Source organism: Eleutherodactylus coqui, chromosome 5, assembly GCF_035609145.1.
Source record: "Eleutherodactylus coqui strain aEleCoq1 chromosome 5, aEleCoq1.hap1, whole genome shotgun sequence".
Taxonomy (NCBI): Eukaryota; Metazoa; Chordata; class Amphibia; order Anura; family Eleutherodactylidae; genus Eleutherodactylus; species Eleutherodactylus coqui.
In genome coordinates, this window is record NC_089841.1 from 104134887 (window position 1) to 104155902 (window position 21016).

Sequence of the window (21016 nt, forward strand, 5' to 3'; positions counted from 1 at the left end):
TCTATCTATCTATCTATCTCATATCTCTCTCCTATCTATCTCCTATCTATCTATCTATCTCATATCTATCTATCTATCTATCTATCTATCTATCTATCTATCTATCTATCTATTTATTTATCTCATATCTATCTATCTATCTATCTATCTATCTATCTATCTATCTATCTATCTATCTCATATCTATCTCATTTCTATCTATCTATCTATCTATCTATCTATCTATCTGTCTATCTCATATTTATCTTTTATCCATCTATCTCATATCTATCTATCTAATCTATTCTGCTGTTACAATTTAACTCTGCAAACCATTAAGGTCTTTTCATGTTTGTGAGGATGCCATGTCCCTTAAGATAGAGTGCTGTATGGCATCGTATAGTAAACCAATGTACCTGTTATAACCAATGTGTATCAATGCCATCCATTGTTTACAATTTAATTCTCCAGCAATGAAAGCTTTGCTGATAGAATGTTATCCACTCTCAATTAGTGTTGAGCGAACTTTTGAAAAGTTTGGCTGGCCTGTTTCACTTAATTAAAAAAAACAAAAACACTTTGGTTTGATCTGAATTAATTAGATCTGAACCAGAACTTCACCAATATCCCAAAAGTGAGTAAATAAAATTGGTGGTGGTCCTGTGACTCAGTGGTTAGCATTGTTGCCCTGCAAAGCTGGGGTTCCAATTTCAAATCTGACCAAGGACAACATCTGCATGGGGTTTTTGTGTGCTTCCTGTGTTTCATATTAATCACCTTTATTTATATAGTACATACATATTACACAGTGTAATTTCTGTAATTTTCGTATTGTTTATGTTCCTCATGTGCCTTGAAAGCACTACAGAATAAGGGTGACTACCCACTAGCGTTTTCTTTTCTGCTGCAGATTTGCTCCTACTTTTTCTTCCAATTGTCAATGGGACTTCCTAATGTTAAAACCGCAACGCAACTTTGCGTTTTTAACATTAGAAAGTCTCATTGACAATTGGAAAAAAAAATAGGAGCAAATTTGCAGCAGAAAAAAAAACGCTAGTGGGTAGTCACCCTAAGGCCTAATATCCACTTGCACGCACGGATACCACTGCTGAATCCCACAGCGGAATCCCTGCGTGCCCGTGGGGAGAAAAAAAAGGTTTTCCTACCTCTCCGACTCCAGCGCAAATCTCGTCTATGCCGGTTGGATTTTCTTTCTTTAGCATGGCGGATGCGTCCGGTTGTGTCAGATGCATGAGCAGTGCAATTTCTTTTTTTAAATCTCCTGCTCTCCCGTGGATCCGCGGCACAGCCACAATGACAGCTGTGGCTGTGCCGCGGATAGGACGGCTTCCATTGACTTCAATAGAAGCCGTCCTGCGGGATCCGCAGGAAAATTATTATAAAACACGGGGCTTCTCCATGTAGACCCTTGGTTTAATTTGAACCGAGGGCCCCAGTGTTACAAAGCAACAATGCTTACTGCTGAGCCATAGGACCACCTACTTTTTCCTCTTTCCAGTGGCTTTGGCAGGGACTTTTAGTAAAGTTCAACCCAAAACAGGGTTTCACTAGTTTGGTTTGCTCAATATTACTCTCCATATATAGTTGTAAGGATGCAATCTATGCATTGTCTACTTGAAGCAGTGATGATGAACGAGGCCCCTGAGGGAGATTATAAAACTAGTGAAAAAGTGGAGAAGTTGTCCATAGATAGAAATTAGATTTTTTCCCTAATTTTCCATCATGACTAAGAACAATTGGTTAATATCATTATATTTTTAGTAGTTTTTAGGAAGCTCCTCCATAGATACCTCACTACTGTCACTAGTATCCAACAGGTTGCTTTCCGTTTTTTTATTTAACCTCCACAGTGAATGGTATGGTAAAGAGCACTATAGTATAGTACAGTAAACTATATGACCATCTTGGGTGGAGCGTATTCTGAGTGACATGGCATACTGGGATAATGGTCATGATGCATATGACAAATAGAAGATGTTGCTATTATATTTATACATGTAGTGTGGACCATCGCTTACCCCAACTGGCTGAGAGTGGATGGAGGCATGTTGTGCAGATGATGTTGCTGCCAGCCAGTGACTGAGCCAAGGTGGAGGGCACTGGTGTTAAAGCCAGAAAGAGATGACAAATCTGCACTACTTAATGAGTATTCTGCAATAAAACACACAAAGAGGAAATCTTAATGCAAGCAAGTAAAATAAAACTGTTGTATGATAATCTGAAGCTTAATTTTATGTTGGTAATTGGCAGGTTTCAGCAAAAGCTGGAACAGTATAGAGAATTTGTCCCCTATAGCAAATAGCTGTATGCATTTTATCTTCAACATGCCAGCTCCCAGCCAAGACCCATATAGAATGAATGGTGACCAGCATAAAAACATTCTATTACTGAGATACTCAATGCACTGAGGCACAATGCATCGGGTTTTGGTTGGGAGTGGGCTCCTTGTGAAGTTACAGTAAGCTATCCTCCATAGCAAGTTTCAGTATTCCTTGTCTATGCAGCAGAATATGGATTTTGCTTAGCAATATTCAGCTATTGCATTGCTCAGCAGGATAGGGGCAGCCAAAGTCTGGAGATTGGAGCTCTAGAAAGATAATTTGTATATTGCTGGTGCAATCTGGGAAGAGTGAAGAGTTGCTGTGAGTGGGACAATTGTTGGGTTTAGCCAGATCTAGCTGCTCGGAGGACATCACCAGACCACACTGTTTAATAACATCTTCTAACTTATATATCATAAGAATTCTTGACTTTTAGAAGTGTAGAAGTAGACATCAAGGGAAAAGTAGCCATATGGTGAGCTGCAATGTATGCTATATGTTTGCAGACCTACCAGAGGTCAAAAAAATAAACTTCACCTGCAAGAAAAGCAAGCTTGTGAATATTGTAGGAAAATGTGCAAAGTCTTCAGGAAAGGAAAGCTACATTGAAACTCATTAAGGAAGGTGAGGATTTCCTTGACAGAGTAGAAGTAACTCTTCAAAATGTTGAAGTAAAAGAAATTTTCATTGTATCTGAAGAAGCAGAGGAATGGAAGCATGTGACCCAAAGAAGCAAGAGCATCAAAAGTCATCCAGCACCCATACCCATACTGAAGACCAGTACTAGGCTATCATGCAGGAGAACAACAAAGAGGTACATTAAGAAATGAGTTTGCCCACAAAGAACAGTGTAGTAGGAACTCTTGAATGGAGAAAAAGAAGTTTCATTGTGAAGAAGAAAAGAAGAGTGGCGATTGTGGGGGATTCCAGGTGCTGTCTTCCAGGTGCACAAATCAAAGCTCTGTCAGATAGGCTATCCAGACTCTTCAGGACTACAGATCACTACCCATCCCTACTTATACATGTAGTGACAAATTACACAGCAAAAAAGGATCTGCAACTATCTGCAGAGACTTTGAAAATCTTGTCCGTAAAGTGAAGGAACAGAGGTAGTCTTCTCATCCATTCTCCCAGTGGATGGCCATGGAATAAGGAGATGGAACATCATTCTAGAGGTGAACAACTGGCTATGTTGATGGTGCCATTAGCAAAGATTTGGATTTCTAGACCATGGAGTGAATTATCTTTATGATGGACTGCTTGCTATAGATGGGTTGCACCTTACAAAAACAGGTAAGCATATATTTGTTGTGAAGCATATACTTGCTTCACTCATTGGGAGAGTTTTAAACTAGAATATTATGGGGAAGGAAGTGAAAGGCCAGTAAAAAAAACAGCTAATAAATACAATTGAGAACCTTACTATTAGAAGTGGAATGTAAGAACAAAGACAAAAAAATTCAGAAGGAAAAGTATAAGAAGAGACACTGATCACAAACTAAAATGTTTCTACACAAATGCATAGAGCATGGGAAACAAACAAGGAGAATTGGAGCTCCTAACACAGGAAGAGAAATATGATGTCATAGGCATCACGGAAAATTGGTGGAAGGATACACATGGTTGGAATACAAGTCTTGAAGGATACAACTTATTTATAAGAAACAGACCTTAAAAAAGGAGAGGAGGTGTTGGGTTGTATGTTAGGAAAGCATTCATCTCCAAAGAGATCAAAGCTTCAAAGAATGGTAGTTCTGTAGAAACTGTTAGGGTAAAATACAAAGAGAGGACAACAGAAAGGACACCATTGTAGGCATTTACTATAGGCCACCATGACAAGCAGAAGATATGGATGAACTCTTTCTACATCAGATAACCAAGTTCTCAAAAAAATTCGACTTAGTAATCATGGGAGATTTTAACTATCCAGACATTTGTGGGGAATCTCTCTCAGGCAAAAGTGGTGGGTCCAATAAATTCTTGTCCGCTCTTGCTGACAACTTTATTTTCCAAATGGTTGAAGAGAAAACAACATGATCTGCACTATTAGACCTAATTACCACCAGGAAGGAAATAGTCAAGGATGTAAGGGTGGCTGGGACCTTAGGAGGTAGTGATCATGCTATCCTTGAATTTTGGATATTAAGGGTCTGGAAGACCCGAGAAAACTCAGACCTCAAGTTTGTATTTCAGAAAGGCAGATTTTAATGGACTCTAAAGAAGAATATAATGCAGTCTGCAGAAAATGTAGGGCAAGTGTCAAAAAATCTAAAGTTGACAGTGAATTGAAGCTTGCAACAGAGGCCAAAAGCAATAAAAATAGATTTTGGGGGTATGTCAAAAGCAAAAGCAAAGTCAAAGATGCTATATGATATTTAATGGATGAAAATGGGGAATTGGTTGAAAATAATGTTGAGAAGGCCGAACTTTTAAATTCCTATTTTGTATCTATTTTCTCTCAGAAAAGATTTTGAAGAAATAAAAGAATGCTGTCTATCTATAAGCAGAGATATGGTGGGGGAACACTTAACTAACTTAAATGAATTACAGTCTCCAAGTCTAGATGAATTACATCTAAGGGTACTGAAGGAAGCAGCAGAGGTAATTGCTGAACCACTTGCTGTAATCTTTAAAACTTTCTGGGGAAGAGAAGAAGTTTCAGAAGATTGGTAAAAGGCAAATGCTGTCCCTATCTGGGAAAACGGGAAGAAGGTGGACCCAGGAAACTACAGACCTGTGAGCCTGACTACTATACAAGAAAAGAACTTTGAACAAATTAAACGACCTGTATGCAAATAATTGGATGAGAATGGAATAATTAATCAGAGCCAGGATGGCTTTGTAACAAACAAGGCATGCCAAACAAATCTAATTTTCTTCTATGACAGAATCACTAACTGGGTTGAGCAGGGAAATGCAGTGTATATAGTATATCTTGACTTTAGTAAAGCATTTGACAAAGTATCTCCTACCATCCTCTTTGAAAAAATGCCCAAATATGGGATTGACAAGGCAACTCTTAGGTGGATTTAAAATTTGCTGAGTGATCGTACTCAAAGAGTGGTCATAAATGACTATGCACCCAAGTGGAAGAATTTCTCAAGTGGGGTACCACAAGGCTTTGTCCTGAGCCTAGTTTTGCTCAATAATTTTATAAATGATCTAGTGGAGGGAATTGAGGGGAACATGATCAAAGCTTTTGGGATAGCTAACACTGGAGAAGAGAGAGAGAGGAGTCAAAAATCCTGGACAAGCTTGAACACTGGGCAACAACTTATGGATTGGTATTTAACAGGAAGAAATGCAAAGTCCTACATCTGGACAAGAAAAATGAAAAAAGCACACACAGAATGAGAGAAATTGATTTAAACAGCAGCACATGTGAAAAAGACTTGGGTATACTAATAAATCACTGACTGAACATGAGTCAACAGTGTGATGTAGTAACAAAAAAGGAAAACAGAATTCTGGGATGTATCAAAGGAAGCAAACAGTCTAGATTAGGAGAGATAATTATCACCCCCTACTCTTCCTTGGTCAGACCTCATGTGGAATACTGTGTCCACTTCTGGGTGCCCCAATTTAAAAAAAAGTCATCAACAAACTGAAGGAAGTTCAGAAAGGAGCTACCAGGATTGTGAGTGGTCTGCTAACCATGTCCTATGAGGAACGGTTAAATGATCTGCGAATGTTTAGCTTGCAAAAAAGAAAGCTGAGAGAAGATTTAATAGCTGTCTATAAATCTCTGAAGGGCTGTCACAGGGCAGGGGGATCAGCCCTATTCTCATTTGCACAATGAAAGACAAGAAGCAATGGGATGAAACTAAAAGGGTAGAGACACAGAGTAGATATTAGGAAAAACTTTCTGACAGTGAGGGTGATCAATGAGTGGAACAGGTTACCACGAGAGGTGGTGAGTTCTCCTTCAATGGAAGTCTTCAGACAGAGGCTAGACAGACATCTGTCTGGGATGATTTAGTGATTCTGCACTGAGCAGGGGGTTGGACTGGATGGTCCTGGAGATCCCTTCCAACTCTATCATTCTATGATTCAAAAGAGAATTTCAAACAAAAGCATGCCAATACAAGTGGGTATGTTTACTCATTGGGGTATGAGGTTAAGATTTATTGAAGAAAAAAAATAGTACCAAATGTTGCCATCAGGGAAATATGCTGTGCTATAGGCAAATGCTAAAGCATACACTGTAACATACAGCTGGTGAAATTGATTATTTGGTCTGTTATTCAGAACGGTACAGTCTGACTGCAGTGTTATGACTCTAAAATTACCTGAATGTGCCTTGCTGGTTAAAGTTTATTATCGATGAGGGGGTAACAAATTCATTTATCATGTACAAGGAGCACATTGTACCATATCTATAGGAACATGTACAAGGAGCACATTGTACCATATCTATAGGAACATGTACAAGGAGCACATTGTACCATATCTATACGAACATGTGCAAGGAGCACATTGTACCAAATCTATAGGAACATGTACAAGGAGAACACATTGTACCATATCTATAGGAACATGTACAAGGAGAACACATTGTACCATATCTATACGAACATGTGCAAGGAGCACATTGTACCATATCTATAGGAACATGTACAAGGAGAACACATTGTACCATATCTATAGGAATGTGTACAAGGAGAGCACATTGTACCATATCTATAGGAACATGTACAAGGAGGACACATTGTACCATATCTATAGGAGCATGTACAAGGAGCGCACATTGTACCATATCTATAGGAACATGTATAAGGAGAGCACATTGTACCATATCTATAGGAACATGCACAAAGAGAACACATTGTACCATATCTATAGGAACATGTACAAGGAGAACACATTGTGCCATATCTATAGGAACATGTACAAGGAGAGCACATTGTACCATATCTAAAGGAACATGTACAAGAAGAGCACATTGTACCATATCTAGAGGAACATGTACAAGGAGCACACATTGTACCATATCTATAGGAACATGTACAAGGAGCCCACATTCTACCATATCTATAGGGACATGTACAAGGAGTACATTGTACCATATCTATAGGAACATGTACAAGGAGTAGACAATGTACTATATCTACAGTAACATGTACAAGGAGTGCGCATTGTACCATATCTATAGGAACATGTACAAGGAGAGCACATTGTACCATATCTGTAGGAACATGTACAAGGAGCACATTGTACCATATCTATAGGAACATGTATGAGGAGCACATTGTACCATATCTATAGGAACATGTACAAGGAGCACATTGTACCATATCTATAGGAACATGTACAAGGAGCTCACATTGTACCATATCGATAGACACATGTACAAGGAGCACATTGTACCATATCTATAGGAACATGTACAAGGAGTGCACATTGTACCATATCTATAGGAACAGGTACATTGAGAGCACATTGTACCATATCTATAGGAACATGCACAAGGAGAGCACATTGTACCATATCTATAGGAACATGTACAAGGAGAGCACACTGTACCATTTCTATAGGAACATGTACAAGGAGAGCACATTGTACCATATCTATAGGAACATGTACAAGGAGAACACATTGTACCATATCTATAGGAACATGTACAAGGAGAGCACATTGTATCATATCTATAGGAACATGTACAAGGAGAACACATTGTACCATATGTATAGGAAAATGTACAAGGAGCCCGCAGTGTACCATATCTATAGGAACATGTACAAGGAGAGCACATTGTACCATATCTATAGGAACATGTACAAGGAGCACATTGTACCATATCTATAGGAACATGTACAAGGAGAGCACATTGTACTATATCTATAGGATCATGTACAAGGAGAGCACATTGTATCATATCTATAGGAACATGTACAAGGAGAGCACATTGTACCATATCTATAGGAACATGTACAAGGAGCACATTGTACTATATCAATAGTAACATCTCCAAGGAGCACATTGTACCATATTAATAGGAGCATGTACAAGGAACACACATTGCAGCATATGTACAGAAACCTGTACAAGACGAGCACATTGTACCATGTCAATAGGAACATGTACAAGGAGAACACATTGTACCATATCTATAGGAACATGCACAAAGAGCACATATTGTACCATATTTATAGAAACATGTACAAGGAGAGCACACATTGTACCATATCTATAGGAACATGTACAAGGAGAACACATTGTACCATATCTATAGGAACATGTACAAGGAGAGCACATTGTACCATATCTATAGGAACATGTACAAGGAGAGCACATTGTACCATATCTATAGACACATGTACAAGGAGCACATTGTAGAATATCTATAGGAACATGTACAAGGAGCAGACAATGTACTATATCTATAGTAACATGTACAAGGAGTGCACATTGCACCATGTCTATAGGAACATGTACAAGGAGCACACATTGTACCATATCTATGGGAACATGTACAAGGAGAACACATTGTACCATATCTATAGGAACATGTACAAGGAGCACATTGTACCATATCTATGGGAACATGTACAAGGAGAACACATTGTACCATATCTATAGGAACATGTACAAGGAGAGCACATTGTACCATATCTGTAGGAACATGTACAAGGAGCGCACATTGTACCATATCTATAGGAACATGTACAAGGAGCCCACATTGTACTATATCTATAGGAACATGTACAAGGAGCACACATTGTACTGTATCTATAAGAACATGTACAAGGAGAGCACATTGTACCATATCTATAGGAACATGTACAAGGAGAACACATTGTACCATATGTATAGGAACATGTACAAGGAGAACACATTGTACCATAACTATAGGAACATGTGCAAGGATAGTACATTGTACCATATCTATAGGAACATGTACAAGGAGAACACATTGTTACATATCTATAGGAACATGTACAAGGAGAGCACATTATACCATATCTATAGGAACATGTACAAGGAACCCACATTGTACCATATCTATAGGAACATGTACAAGGAATACACATTGTACAATATGTATAGGAACATGTACAAGGAGAGCCCATTATACCATTTCTATAGGAACCTGTACAAGGAGCACACTGTACCATATCTATAGGAACATGTACAAGGAGCACACATTGTACCATATCTATAGGAACATGTACAAGAAGAGCACATTGTACCATATCTATAGGAACACGTACAAGGAGAGCACATTGTACCATATCTGTAGGAACATGTACAAGGAACCCACATTGTACCATATCTATAGGAACATGTACAAGGAGTACACATTGTACAATATGTATAGGAACATGTACAAGGAGAACACATTGTACCATATCTATAGGAACATATACAAGGAGAACACATTGTACCATATCTATAGGAACATGTATAAGGATATCACATTGTACCATATCTATAGGAACATGTGCAAGGAGGGCACATTGTATTATATCTATAGAAACATGTACAAGGAGCACACATTGTACCATATCTATAGGAACATGTACAAGGAGAACACATTGTACCATATGTATAGAAACATGTACAAGGAGAACACATTGTACCATAAATATAGGAACATGTATAAGGAGATCACATTGTAGCATATCTATAGGAACATGTACAACGTGAACACATTGTACCATATCTATAGGAACATGTACAAGGAGAACACATTGTACTATATCTATAGGAACATGTACAAGGAGAGCACACTGTACCATTTCTATAGGAACATGTACAAGGAGCCCACATTGTACCATATCTATAGGAACATGTACAAGGAGCCCACATTGTACTATATCTATAGGAACATGTACAAGGAGAGCACATTATACCATATCTATAGGAACATGTACAAGGAGAACACATTATACCATATCTATAGGAACATGTACAAGGAGAGCACATTGTATCATATCTATAGGAACATGTACAAGGAGAACACATTGTACCGTATCCATAGGGACATGTACAAGGAGCGTACACTGTATGATATCTATAGGTTTTTCCAACATGACAAATCACAGAGACATCATACAGTAAACATAATCCTGTCCCAAACCACAATATGTGGTTCTTGGCCATGCATTGTGACAAAGTCCTATATATTATACTTCAACAGTGCCAGATATTCCCCTGGTGGCAAAATTTGGTACTATTTTTTTGTTGTTGAGAATTCTAAACCCCACTGAGTATACACACCAACTTTTATTGCTTTCTGCCTCCTCGTCTTTTTTTCTCTTGACACTTCTGAACACCTCTAGTTTAATTGTAATGATCCTGTACATGGAGAGACAATCCTGGAGACTTTGAATCATAATGAAAACAATAATCGTCCAGAATATTGACACCTTGGATGGATGTTCTGCAGCGTAATGGTCATTATATGTCATACTAATCTAGCGTGTTACTTACCAGTGCCATAGGATGTCGAAATAGCTGATGGGTATCCTCCCATTCCCTGTCCAGGTAGAGTCGGTGTTGCTACAGGAACCACTGGAGTCGCCAGTGACTGAGCGGATTGTGAATTATTTATTCTTTGATTCTATTCAGAAAAAACACGAAGAAAAAGAACATCAAAATTATTTGTAGCTTTGTGAAGAGCATTACATTTTTTTTCCTGTAGAGAAGAAAAAAAAACAAAAAACGCTTCAACATGATACAAATTAATCATTTAGCATGTGACTCCTATGAACTCTCCCAACCCTATCATTTACAATCTTTCAAGAGACCAAGTGTCGCCATGGTAACCCATTACATCAGCTTCTCCTAGGCAATTGAACTTGCCACAAGTAAAGATTGCTTTATTGTGGGCTGAAAACAGACCATGTGGAAAATTGATGAAATATGCATACTGTACTATCATTGTTTCTTTATCATTCAAATGCAGGAATGTCATTAAAATTACCAGCAGCCAGGCTTAGACACGATTCACCTGTTTGCAGCAGTTACTATAATGGCCAGCAGATGGCAGTAAAGCTCCTATATTGACTAATAGAGAATTTCAGATGATGATTTGTACTGAATTGTCCACTTAAATTCCGATATTAAACGTACATCGGTCAGAGGTGGTGCTGCCATGATATGATTTGGGACGTTAAAAAAAAAATGTAACAATGGAGTTTAATGTATTTTATATATTAAAGTTATTCCTTTTCCATCCCATAACATTTCACAGTACAACATTTGCACAAATGAGCATATTAGAGCCTCCCAAAAAGCTCTAGCCACTTACCAAAAGCAGATCGACATCCTCAGACTGAGAGCGAGGGAAAGGAGTATTAATTAACAATTAGTAGTGGTTCATTATTAATAAAGATAAAATGAACGATAACATATAACATTTCATGCAGCAGTAAAATTCCCAGCAGCTATTTGGCACAATGAAAGTATTAATTTTAAAGGGCTTTCATTAATGTGCACAGTTTTTTGGTACAAACCCCCCACCCCACACTCCATGCCCTCTCAACAGCATCTGGATGTCACAGTGTGAAATATAGGGGTGATTTTTTAATTTTAGCAGAGATCTAATTCATAAAGGGTTAAAAATAAATCAGTTTTTGATATCTCTTGAGTAGCAATAGAATGTTTAGATATGGAAATATATCTGTTTCATGTAATTGATAGCACATTATCCATCTATCTAGTCATCATCCATCATTGCAGATCTGTCTAGTAAATATCTATGCACCTAATATCTATCTATCTATCTATCTCATATCTATCTAACTATCTATCTCATATATATCTATCTCATATCCATCTATCTAGCTCACATCTATCTATCTATCCCATATCTATCTCATATCCATCTATGTATCTAGCTCACATCTATCTATCTATCTATCTATCTATCTATCTATCTATCTATCTATCTATCTATCTATCTCATATCTATCTATCTATCTATCTATCTATCTATCTATCTATCTAACTATCTATCTCATATATATCTATCTCATATCCATCTATCTATCTAGCTCACATCTATCTATCTATCTATCCCATATCTATCTCATATCCATCTATCTGTCTAGCTCACATCTATCTATCTATCTATCTATCTATCTATCTATCTATCTATCTATCTATCTATCTATCTATCTATCTCATATCTATCTATCTATCTAGCTCACATCTATCTATCTATCCCATATCTATCTCATATCCATCTATGTATCTAGCTCACATCTATCTATCTATCTATCTATCTATCTATCTATCTATCTATCTATCTATCTATCTATCCCATATCTATCTCATATCCATCTATCTATCTAGCTCACATCTGTCTATCTATCTATCTATCTATCTATCTATCTATCTATCTAGCTCACATCTATCTATCTATCTATCTATCTATCTATCTATCTATCTATCTATCTATCCCATATCTATCTCATATCCATCTATGTATCTAGCTCACATCTATCTATCTATCCCATATCTATCTCATATCCATCTATGTATCTAGCTCACGTCTATCTATCTTTCTTTCTTTCCTCCTGACTAGTTAGGTCATGCATATACTGAGAAGTAACTATTGGTCAGATAACATTATTTTGACCAGTACATTAAAGGGGTATTCTGAGCATTTAACCCCTTTTAGTACTGATGCTATCCTCTGATTTCAATGGGAGCAAAGCCTTCTATTACACTTCAGTACTAAAATAAGTTAAATGCCTGAAATACCCCTTTAATATATGCAACATGGTGAATACTGGTAATCACCAATTCTACTTCCATGGGGTGGGAATTTGGGTTTAAAAATTACTATTTTCAATATCTGCAATAAAGTGTGATAGGTCAAATATTGTATGAGCTATAGTTGAATGCGCAGGGGAAATTATAACATCCCTTTATAGTTACTACATACAGAATTGGGCTCTAGCCCAAATGTAGCATGCAAGATCTCGAACATGCAGTAAGGGTTTGCCTGACTTTATGATATACAGTATGGCTTAATCTGGACAATTTCAGTTCATTCATAGATAATACACTTGGCCATAAAAAATGGCCAAAATGTCAAAAAACCAGAGAGGTCATATAGTAAAATGCGAAAATATGAATACAAATGTCTTATCAAGCTAAAACTCAGAAGTCTAATAATGTATTACCACAGATGGCATTGTATTCTTGCTGCCAGGTGGAATAAGAACTCGGAGATCAGGTTTGCGATTGTTCATCCCCAGGTTCATTGGCGGTGGTGATTTCGTTTGCATATTTTTATTTAAGTTACCAGGTGAGACCAGCAGACCTGGTGAGTTACGGTGATTGCCATACCCATTACCTGTTAGAGAAGGTTACAAAAGAGATAAAAAATATTAAGCATAATACCTGCTATTCATAACTAGAATGTATCTGCATAATGGATTGAGTATAGCACAGAGGACAGTATATGGCATAAACATATTCTTTAGGGAGGTAAAAAGAGTCACATGAGTATAACTAACCATCACTTTACTATAGTCATGAAAGGGGTATTTATTTATTCATTCATACAAGGTGATTCAAAAAGAATGGCGCAAAAGTAAAGTAAAAAAAAAATAAAATTGGCATACAACAACCATAATGACATGAAATGATTAAAAACTCTTTAAGTTTGTATTGCACCTTACTGATGTTTGATGTGGATGCTGTTGGTGACACTAGATGACCTAAAACAAACCATCTCTGCTGCAGTAAGATAGATATTTTAGAGACTATGCCAGGACGCGTCTGTGCAGAACTAGACTACAGACTTGGCATCTGTCGTGTCACCCACAGCACTCACATCGAACATCTGTAAGATGCAATAAAAACTGGAAGAGTTCTTCTATCTTTTCATGTCATTCTGGCTGCTGTATGTCAGTTCATGTATGATTAAATCAGCTTTACTTTTGCATGATTCTTTACTGTAATACTCAAAGATGGCACAAAAGCACAGTGCACTCATAACAGTGCAGAAAACAGAGATACTACTCTGTTCTTTATGACTAGGTAGACCATTACAGCGGGGGGAGGCAGCTGCACCATATGAATGTGCCATACATCAGACACAAGTGTGGCACTCAAGCCACCAGTCTAGCATCACTAGTCTGTAGTGTATATATACAATAAAGCAGGGTATCACTGAGCAGCCCATAGGCTATATTTACACGGACAAGCTTCAGGTATAAGTTCTATCCGATAGCAATATGGACAGAACTTGCATGTGAAAATAACACATTTATTTCAATGTGTTTATTTACATGAGCTATTTTTCTCTCGGACCGATGGCCAAAGATAGAAGGATCGCGGTGCGTTTTTTGGGGGGGCAATTTTTTTCAGTAATCACCTAATAGTTTCTATGGGAAGAAAAAAAATTACATCCCATGTCGCATATAAATGTGAGTTTCATTCTAGTGCACTGCGATTTTTTTCTATTTTTACTATTTAAAAAACATGCGACTTTTCCACGTGTGAAAAGCACGCATAAAAAAAATCACATGTGCAGTGATGCAATGAGATGCGTTTTTCTCGCAAACTGCGATATTGATCTGAGTTTCTCTCACCGATATCGCATTTGTCCATGTATGTATGGCAGCAGGGAATAACTGGTCTGTTGTGAATAGAGATTCTATCTATACAATATACCATATAGCCATAGTATATATGATGGGCCCATGTATAGCTCTTCATAGTATTGTAGGTAAGTGGGCATGTGCTTTTAGGGCTAAAATGAAATGTTACTACAGTATCAATACCTATGAGATCTTTTTTGGGACATAACACCCCCTTCTCCCCCCTCTCCCAGATATACACATTGATATAAAATGCAGAAAATTGCCAATTTGGCTCATATATATTCCTGACTACACACATAAATGTACACTTTGTTCCCCATTAGACACAATTATTTTCTCTTTTTGCCTCTGGCTATGGGCAGAAAATAGATGGAGTGTTTTCTGTGTAGTTAAAAGAACAGAGGTGCTAAAATATTTTCATGTGCCTCATTATTTCCAGACATTTTCATTTCTGCAAACCTCCTAATTTCTAGAACAAACCTTCTCTCGTCTCTTCTTTTTTTATAACCCTACAGTGCTAAATCAACACTTGATGAGAGATTGCTTCCTATTAGTTACCAGCTCCGCGTCTCTTTGATATGTCAACTTATTGAAACATATGTCTTGTTAATTGCATTTGCATGCTTGTGTTTGCTTTGACTTACTTTGTGCCAGGATGTCAATGATTTTGCTTTTTTCATACAGTCAGGCTTTTGGAAAGCACGAAAATGAATGTGTGAGGGGCAGATTATGCCTACAGGTGGTTTGCGTGTGCAATGGTCATTTTCCATCCTTCACAAATGTCTACCAGTTGTGTGGAATCAGCTTTCTGCCAATGACAATATCCACATTTTGTATCGACTGTATTCTTTTTGGTCAGGAAGGGCACAGTAAATGCTTGCCAGCTTTTGTTTCAAGTTCGGCTTTGGAGACCTATATTTAAACATTATGGTTTCCAGCGCCCAAATGAATATCTTTTAAGGATTGTGTGACATGAAGAATGTCAAATTCTCTGTTCTGTCCATTGACAAGGGAGCCCATCAAGGATAAGTACATGTAGCATGTGGTTACATGAAGAAACCGGTCTTTAAGCCTCATCCTCGGAGCAGCGGCGTACGAGTGTGGTCTGCTATGGAATATGTGTAGTAGCTATTAACTCTGTATTGGCCGAGAGCAATCTTTTTTGGAGTTCTTTGAGGGTGGTATAGCAATGAGAGATGGATGTAACTTTGTTATCCAAGAGACCACATATCCCTGGAGCCAGACTCGCCAATGGATATGTTAACCCTTTCCAATCCACTGTCTGACGTCTAAAGACATTCTGATTGAAGGCTGTACAGCTCTGATGTCGGAAGGGTATTCTAACTGTATATTACTGGCCGTTCTGTTGTCGGGGGTCTCTCCAGCGTGACCCATACCGCAGTACTGGCTCTAGCCAGCAGATGGCACCATTGTCTAATGGCAGATAGAGAAAAACCCCTAGGAAACCCTGAATCCAAAATTGGATTGCAAAGGGTTAACATCCAATCAATATGCTGGAAAATATTACTTCTTGGATCACCACCCAAGTGCCGGACCCTTTTTTTTGGACATTTGGGTGATATATTTGGTTGACAACAGTTGTTTCTACTGCATGGTATGAAAAATGTTCAATGTAAATCAATTGCTGTTAGTTTCATGAGCTGGCAAGCTGACCCTAGCCTCAATATAAGACTCTTGGAAGAAGGATTATACAGTATATCAGATTGAGGTTCATCATTCTCATACAGTTTGAACTGTTAATGCCCAACGTAAATCTTCTATTTAGGACATCAATCAGTCAAATTTGCAGCAGTATTTTGGGACTGGATTTAGTTTTTTTATGCAAAATAAATAGATCACTGGCCTCTGATAAAGTATATTACTAAAAAGTCAACTTTCATAGATGCTGCTTAGAGATACAAATGTCTCCACCCTTAAAGGGGTTGTCCCGCGGCAGCAAGTGGGTCTATACACTTCTGTATGGCCATAATAATGCACTTTGTAATATACATTGTGCATTAATTATGAGCCATACAGAAGTTATAAAAAGTTTTTTACTTACCTGCTCCGTTGCTAGCGTCCTCGTTCCCATGGAGCCGACTAATTTTCGCCCTCCGATGGCCAAATTAGCCGCGCTTGCGCAGTCCGGGTCTTCTTATCTTCTCAATGGGGCTCCGTGTAGCTCCGTGTAGCTCCGCCCCGTCACGTGCCGATTCCAGCCAATCAGGAGGCTGGAATCGGCAATGGACCGCACAGAAGAGCTGCGGTCCACGGAGACAGAGGATCCCGGCGGCCATCTTCAGCGGTAAGTATTGAAGTCACCGGAGCGCAGGGATTAAGGTAAGCGCTCCGGTAAGCTTTCTTTACCTCCCTGCATCGGGGTTGTCTCGCGCCGACCGGGGGGGGGGGGGGGTTGAAAAAAAAAAAACCCGTTTCGGCGCGGGACAACCCCTTTAACCGAATTTCATTAAAGACTTCAATTTCTCACAAATTCAATACATTATTGCAATATGCTAGAAAAACCCTCAACAGCTTGCAGTTCACATCACAACCACTAGGTAGCCACAAAAGACACATATAAGGTATATATCTCCTAACAGAGTATTGCAAAATGCTTTTTTTTTCAAAGTTGGTCATCTTGCACCGTACATCTTGGGATATCTCAAAATAAAGAGGAAAGGTAAAGAAGAACACATTAACGTAAAGTTGCAGCTATGCTTTTATTCTCCTAAGGTAAAGATTCAGTCTTTGGACATGGGTCTATATATAAAAATGTCCTGGTCAAGGCTTGTGGATGCGCTTCTTGTTTCTCAGCACCTTGGGCATCCTTGTGGCACAATAGCCCACCCTTCCACCACCTGCACTCTGGCATTGAGGTAAAGATTTAGAAAAAGATAAAATATGTATACCAGTAACTATAATAGAAAATGCATCCACTTAAGGGCAGAGCTCTTGTCCCAAGACAACTACTGCAATCTATATGCATACATACCCATGCTCATGAAAGTTAAGTGGGAATAATAGTTGTAATGCAAAGGCATCAGCTACAGTGCTTCGATGTGGGGCGCTGAATGTAGCAGGAGTGGCCACCCAGAGGTTGGTGAAGCCAAAGCAGCTGAGACAAATGTGCAGGTTAATGCAGCGGGAGCCGCTTTCTACTACACGGCTGAGTGCAGGGCACACTGTAATGAGTTTGTATGAGATGGCTTCCTTCCCCACTCCGTACTGCCCACACCATTCTGTACATTTCTGTACGGCACTTCGATGTGGGTATTGACTTTGTGTATAGTGGAAGCTGCTCTCTGCTACACTAGTGAGTAGGTGGCACGGCATCAATGCCCCTGCCCTCCAGATAGTGAGTGCAGGCCACAATGTCCTCTACAGTATCAACAAGTAGGTTCAAGTCCCCCTCTATTGGCCCACATAAATAAATGCCATGTCGGTTAGTCATCCAATCACATGGTGTCATTATATATTTATATATATATATATATATATATATATATATATATATATATATATATATATATATATATATATATATATATATATATATATATATATATATATATATATATACAAATATACATATTTACATATATATATATATATATATATATATATATTTTAACATATACGTATAAAATAGAGTCAAAACATATATATAATCTGACTTTTTTTATATGTATATACTAAAGTATTCTGACTTTAATTAAGACATTTCTTACATTTTTTTACCTTTAGATATTCTGTCACACATCAATTTAAGAATTTCCATAGCTCTTAAAGACTGATGAAGTGATTTTGACAAGCAGTTAACATTTTTCATCTTTTTTTTTATTATTCAAAGAATGTTGTTGATGAAATAATAAAAAAAAGATTATATATCGTTAGAACTGACTGTAAGGTGTCAAGTAGTAAAATCTGTATGTTGTAACCAGCGACAAAGGGTTAATGGAGAATACTTCATTTGAATTTGAAAGAAAGAAAAAAAAAAGCGGAAACATGAAGAATAAAACCCCTAAAATGTATGGTTTAAACCTATACTTTACAATTACATTCCGTCTGGAAAATGATCAACTTAAATGGGGCTCTATGTGCTGTGTCACATTCCACTACCCACTTGAAAGTGCAAAAATTATATGTCATAAATGAATGGATTTCCTGACTATACAGTATGCGAAAATGGAAAACAGATGGATTGCAGAGTGAGTGCATTACACTTTTGGCTACGTTTTGAATGAAATTCATAGTTATGTGCACAAGAGAAACATTATGAGCATGCATTTAGTAAACCAAGACCAAAATTACAGCAATATTAAACATTTTCTGTAATACAATGTAGCCTGTGATTGTATTATATGACAAGAAGGCTGAAAAGACTAGAATTATTAGCCCTTTCACACATTTCACGTGTGTTTTGTTATTACAGCGGCTCTGATGGCCTTCAATTAATTGCAATTTTTTATTGCGCTAAAATAGCTACATATCTATTCAATTGTTAAAACAGCGTATATATATATATATATATGTGTGTGTGTGTGTGTGTATATATATATATAGTCATGATTTCTTTCTTTATATAAAGCATAATGAAACATAAATGCCCCAAAGAAAAACAGTCAGTAAAATTACTAAAGCAGGCAAATAAATGAGCCAACTGTAGGTCAGAATCACACAAGGCAGTTTGGTGCAACTTTTTGGGCAACACCAGAAGTTTATAGAAGTAAAACTAAAGGCCCCCATACATATTAAACTACGATCATCCAAACTCGATGACTTCAGCATGACAGGCTGATTGTTGAATATGTATAGGGCCTTCTGACTTTCCCCCCAACAGATATCAGAGAAAAGAAGTATCAGGTATGCTGAATTTCAACTCTCAATCTTTTTGCCTCCCCTGGAGGTAAGCCACAACTGGAATTGTCTAGCTGTGGCTTTTCCACTGGCCCCATTTGGAAGACATAAATGCTCGTCTGCAAAGATTCGGGTGTCGGCGGGGGGCAGGGGGCGGCCGGGGAGAGCGGGAGGGGGGTGCGGGGGGGGGGGGGGGGAACAGAAGGGAGATCTCTCTCTCTCTCACCCCAACTCCCCCCTGCTCACTCTTGCAACCCACGGCCCAACCCCGGTGGCAGCCAAATCTTTGCAGACGAGCAGGCAGTTACTCGAAAAGGATGATACTTGCTCGAGTATTTGTCCTTAATGAGTATGCTCGCTCATCTCTAATGCTAAACCAAACTGAGTGTTCATGTGTATAGGGCAGCAGAAAAAATATAACTATCGACCAAAATATGTTTAGGCCGACAACTACTGAAGGTATGTGGTCACCTTAAAACTGTCTACAGACATACTGTAAAATACTTATCTGCAGACCAATTGACCGATCCAGCGAAACTCGGTAAGATTTTACCAAGACTACTATCGAGAGACCCTAGTTCTCTTAGGCTTGACCTGCCCACTCCCATGATGGTAACATTAAAGGAATAGCGCGCTATCCTTCACCTGTTCTTAAAGAAGTAGCTAATAGGTCGGGAATAGGTCTCAAATTTTGGGTGCTTGCTCATCTCTAATAGTCAGTCTTTAATTGGAACGGCCAATTAACAAACTGGTGGAATAAAGAAATTTGTAGTCAGCTTAGCCTGAAGTGCACTAAAGAAGGTAAAAATGTCTACTAAACGTGGAGCTACTCTTTAGGTTCAGAGCACACCAAAGTAGTATAGATATACAACTACAGTGCACTTACATTTCTGGGATATAAGGTATTTTACTGTAGATCTGGTAGCGAGTACATGAAGTAATTCCAAGCCTACAGGTATGATACATACAAATACTCTATAAGTCAAATATTTCAAATGTTAAAAATAAAGATTGTTCCGGGAAAGCCAAGACATATTGACGCCCTAAATATGCTGAAGTGACCCAGGCAAATAATGTCAACTATGCCAGTAAGGTAAAATTAAAATAGTTGTCCTTGGCGTTTATCCTCCTTGATGAAAGATATAAACAATAAAAAAAAAAAAAAAAAGATTTTTCCTCCTGACAAAATGTAATCTGTCCTTGAATGTTAAAGAACAATATTAAGTAAACAAACTTAAAATAAAGTGGAAGGAAAGAAAAACACAACAAAAATGA

General features: G+C 38.0%; 1 protein-coding gene across 16 annotated transcripts in view; it reads right to left on the reverse strand.

Annotated features, from left to right (window-relative positions):
- Positions 1-21016, reverse strand: part of MEF2C (myocyte enhancer factor 2C) — a 261095-nt gene that overhangs the window by 9831 nt on the left and 230248 nt on the right. For 8 of the 16 annotated variants that reach the window (XM_066602975.1, XM_066602973.1, XM_066602982.1 and 5 more), the window contains 4 exons: positions 13457-13629; positions 11575-11598; positions 10755-10884; positions 2019-2151 (listed from right to left, as the gene is read on the reverse strand). In XM_066602975.1, the coding sequence (XP_066459072.1) occupies positions 2019-2151; positions 10755-10884; positions 11575-11598; positions 13457-13629 (460 nt within the window). The remainder of the gene's footprint in view (positions 1-2018; positions 2152-10754; positions 10885-11574; positions 11599-13456; positions 13630-21016) is intronic. The other 8 variants (XM_066602984.1, XM_066602978.1, XM_066602986.1 and 5 more) reach the window with 1 other exon arrangement.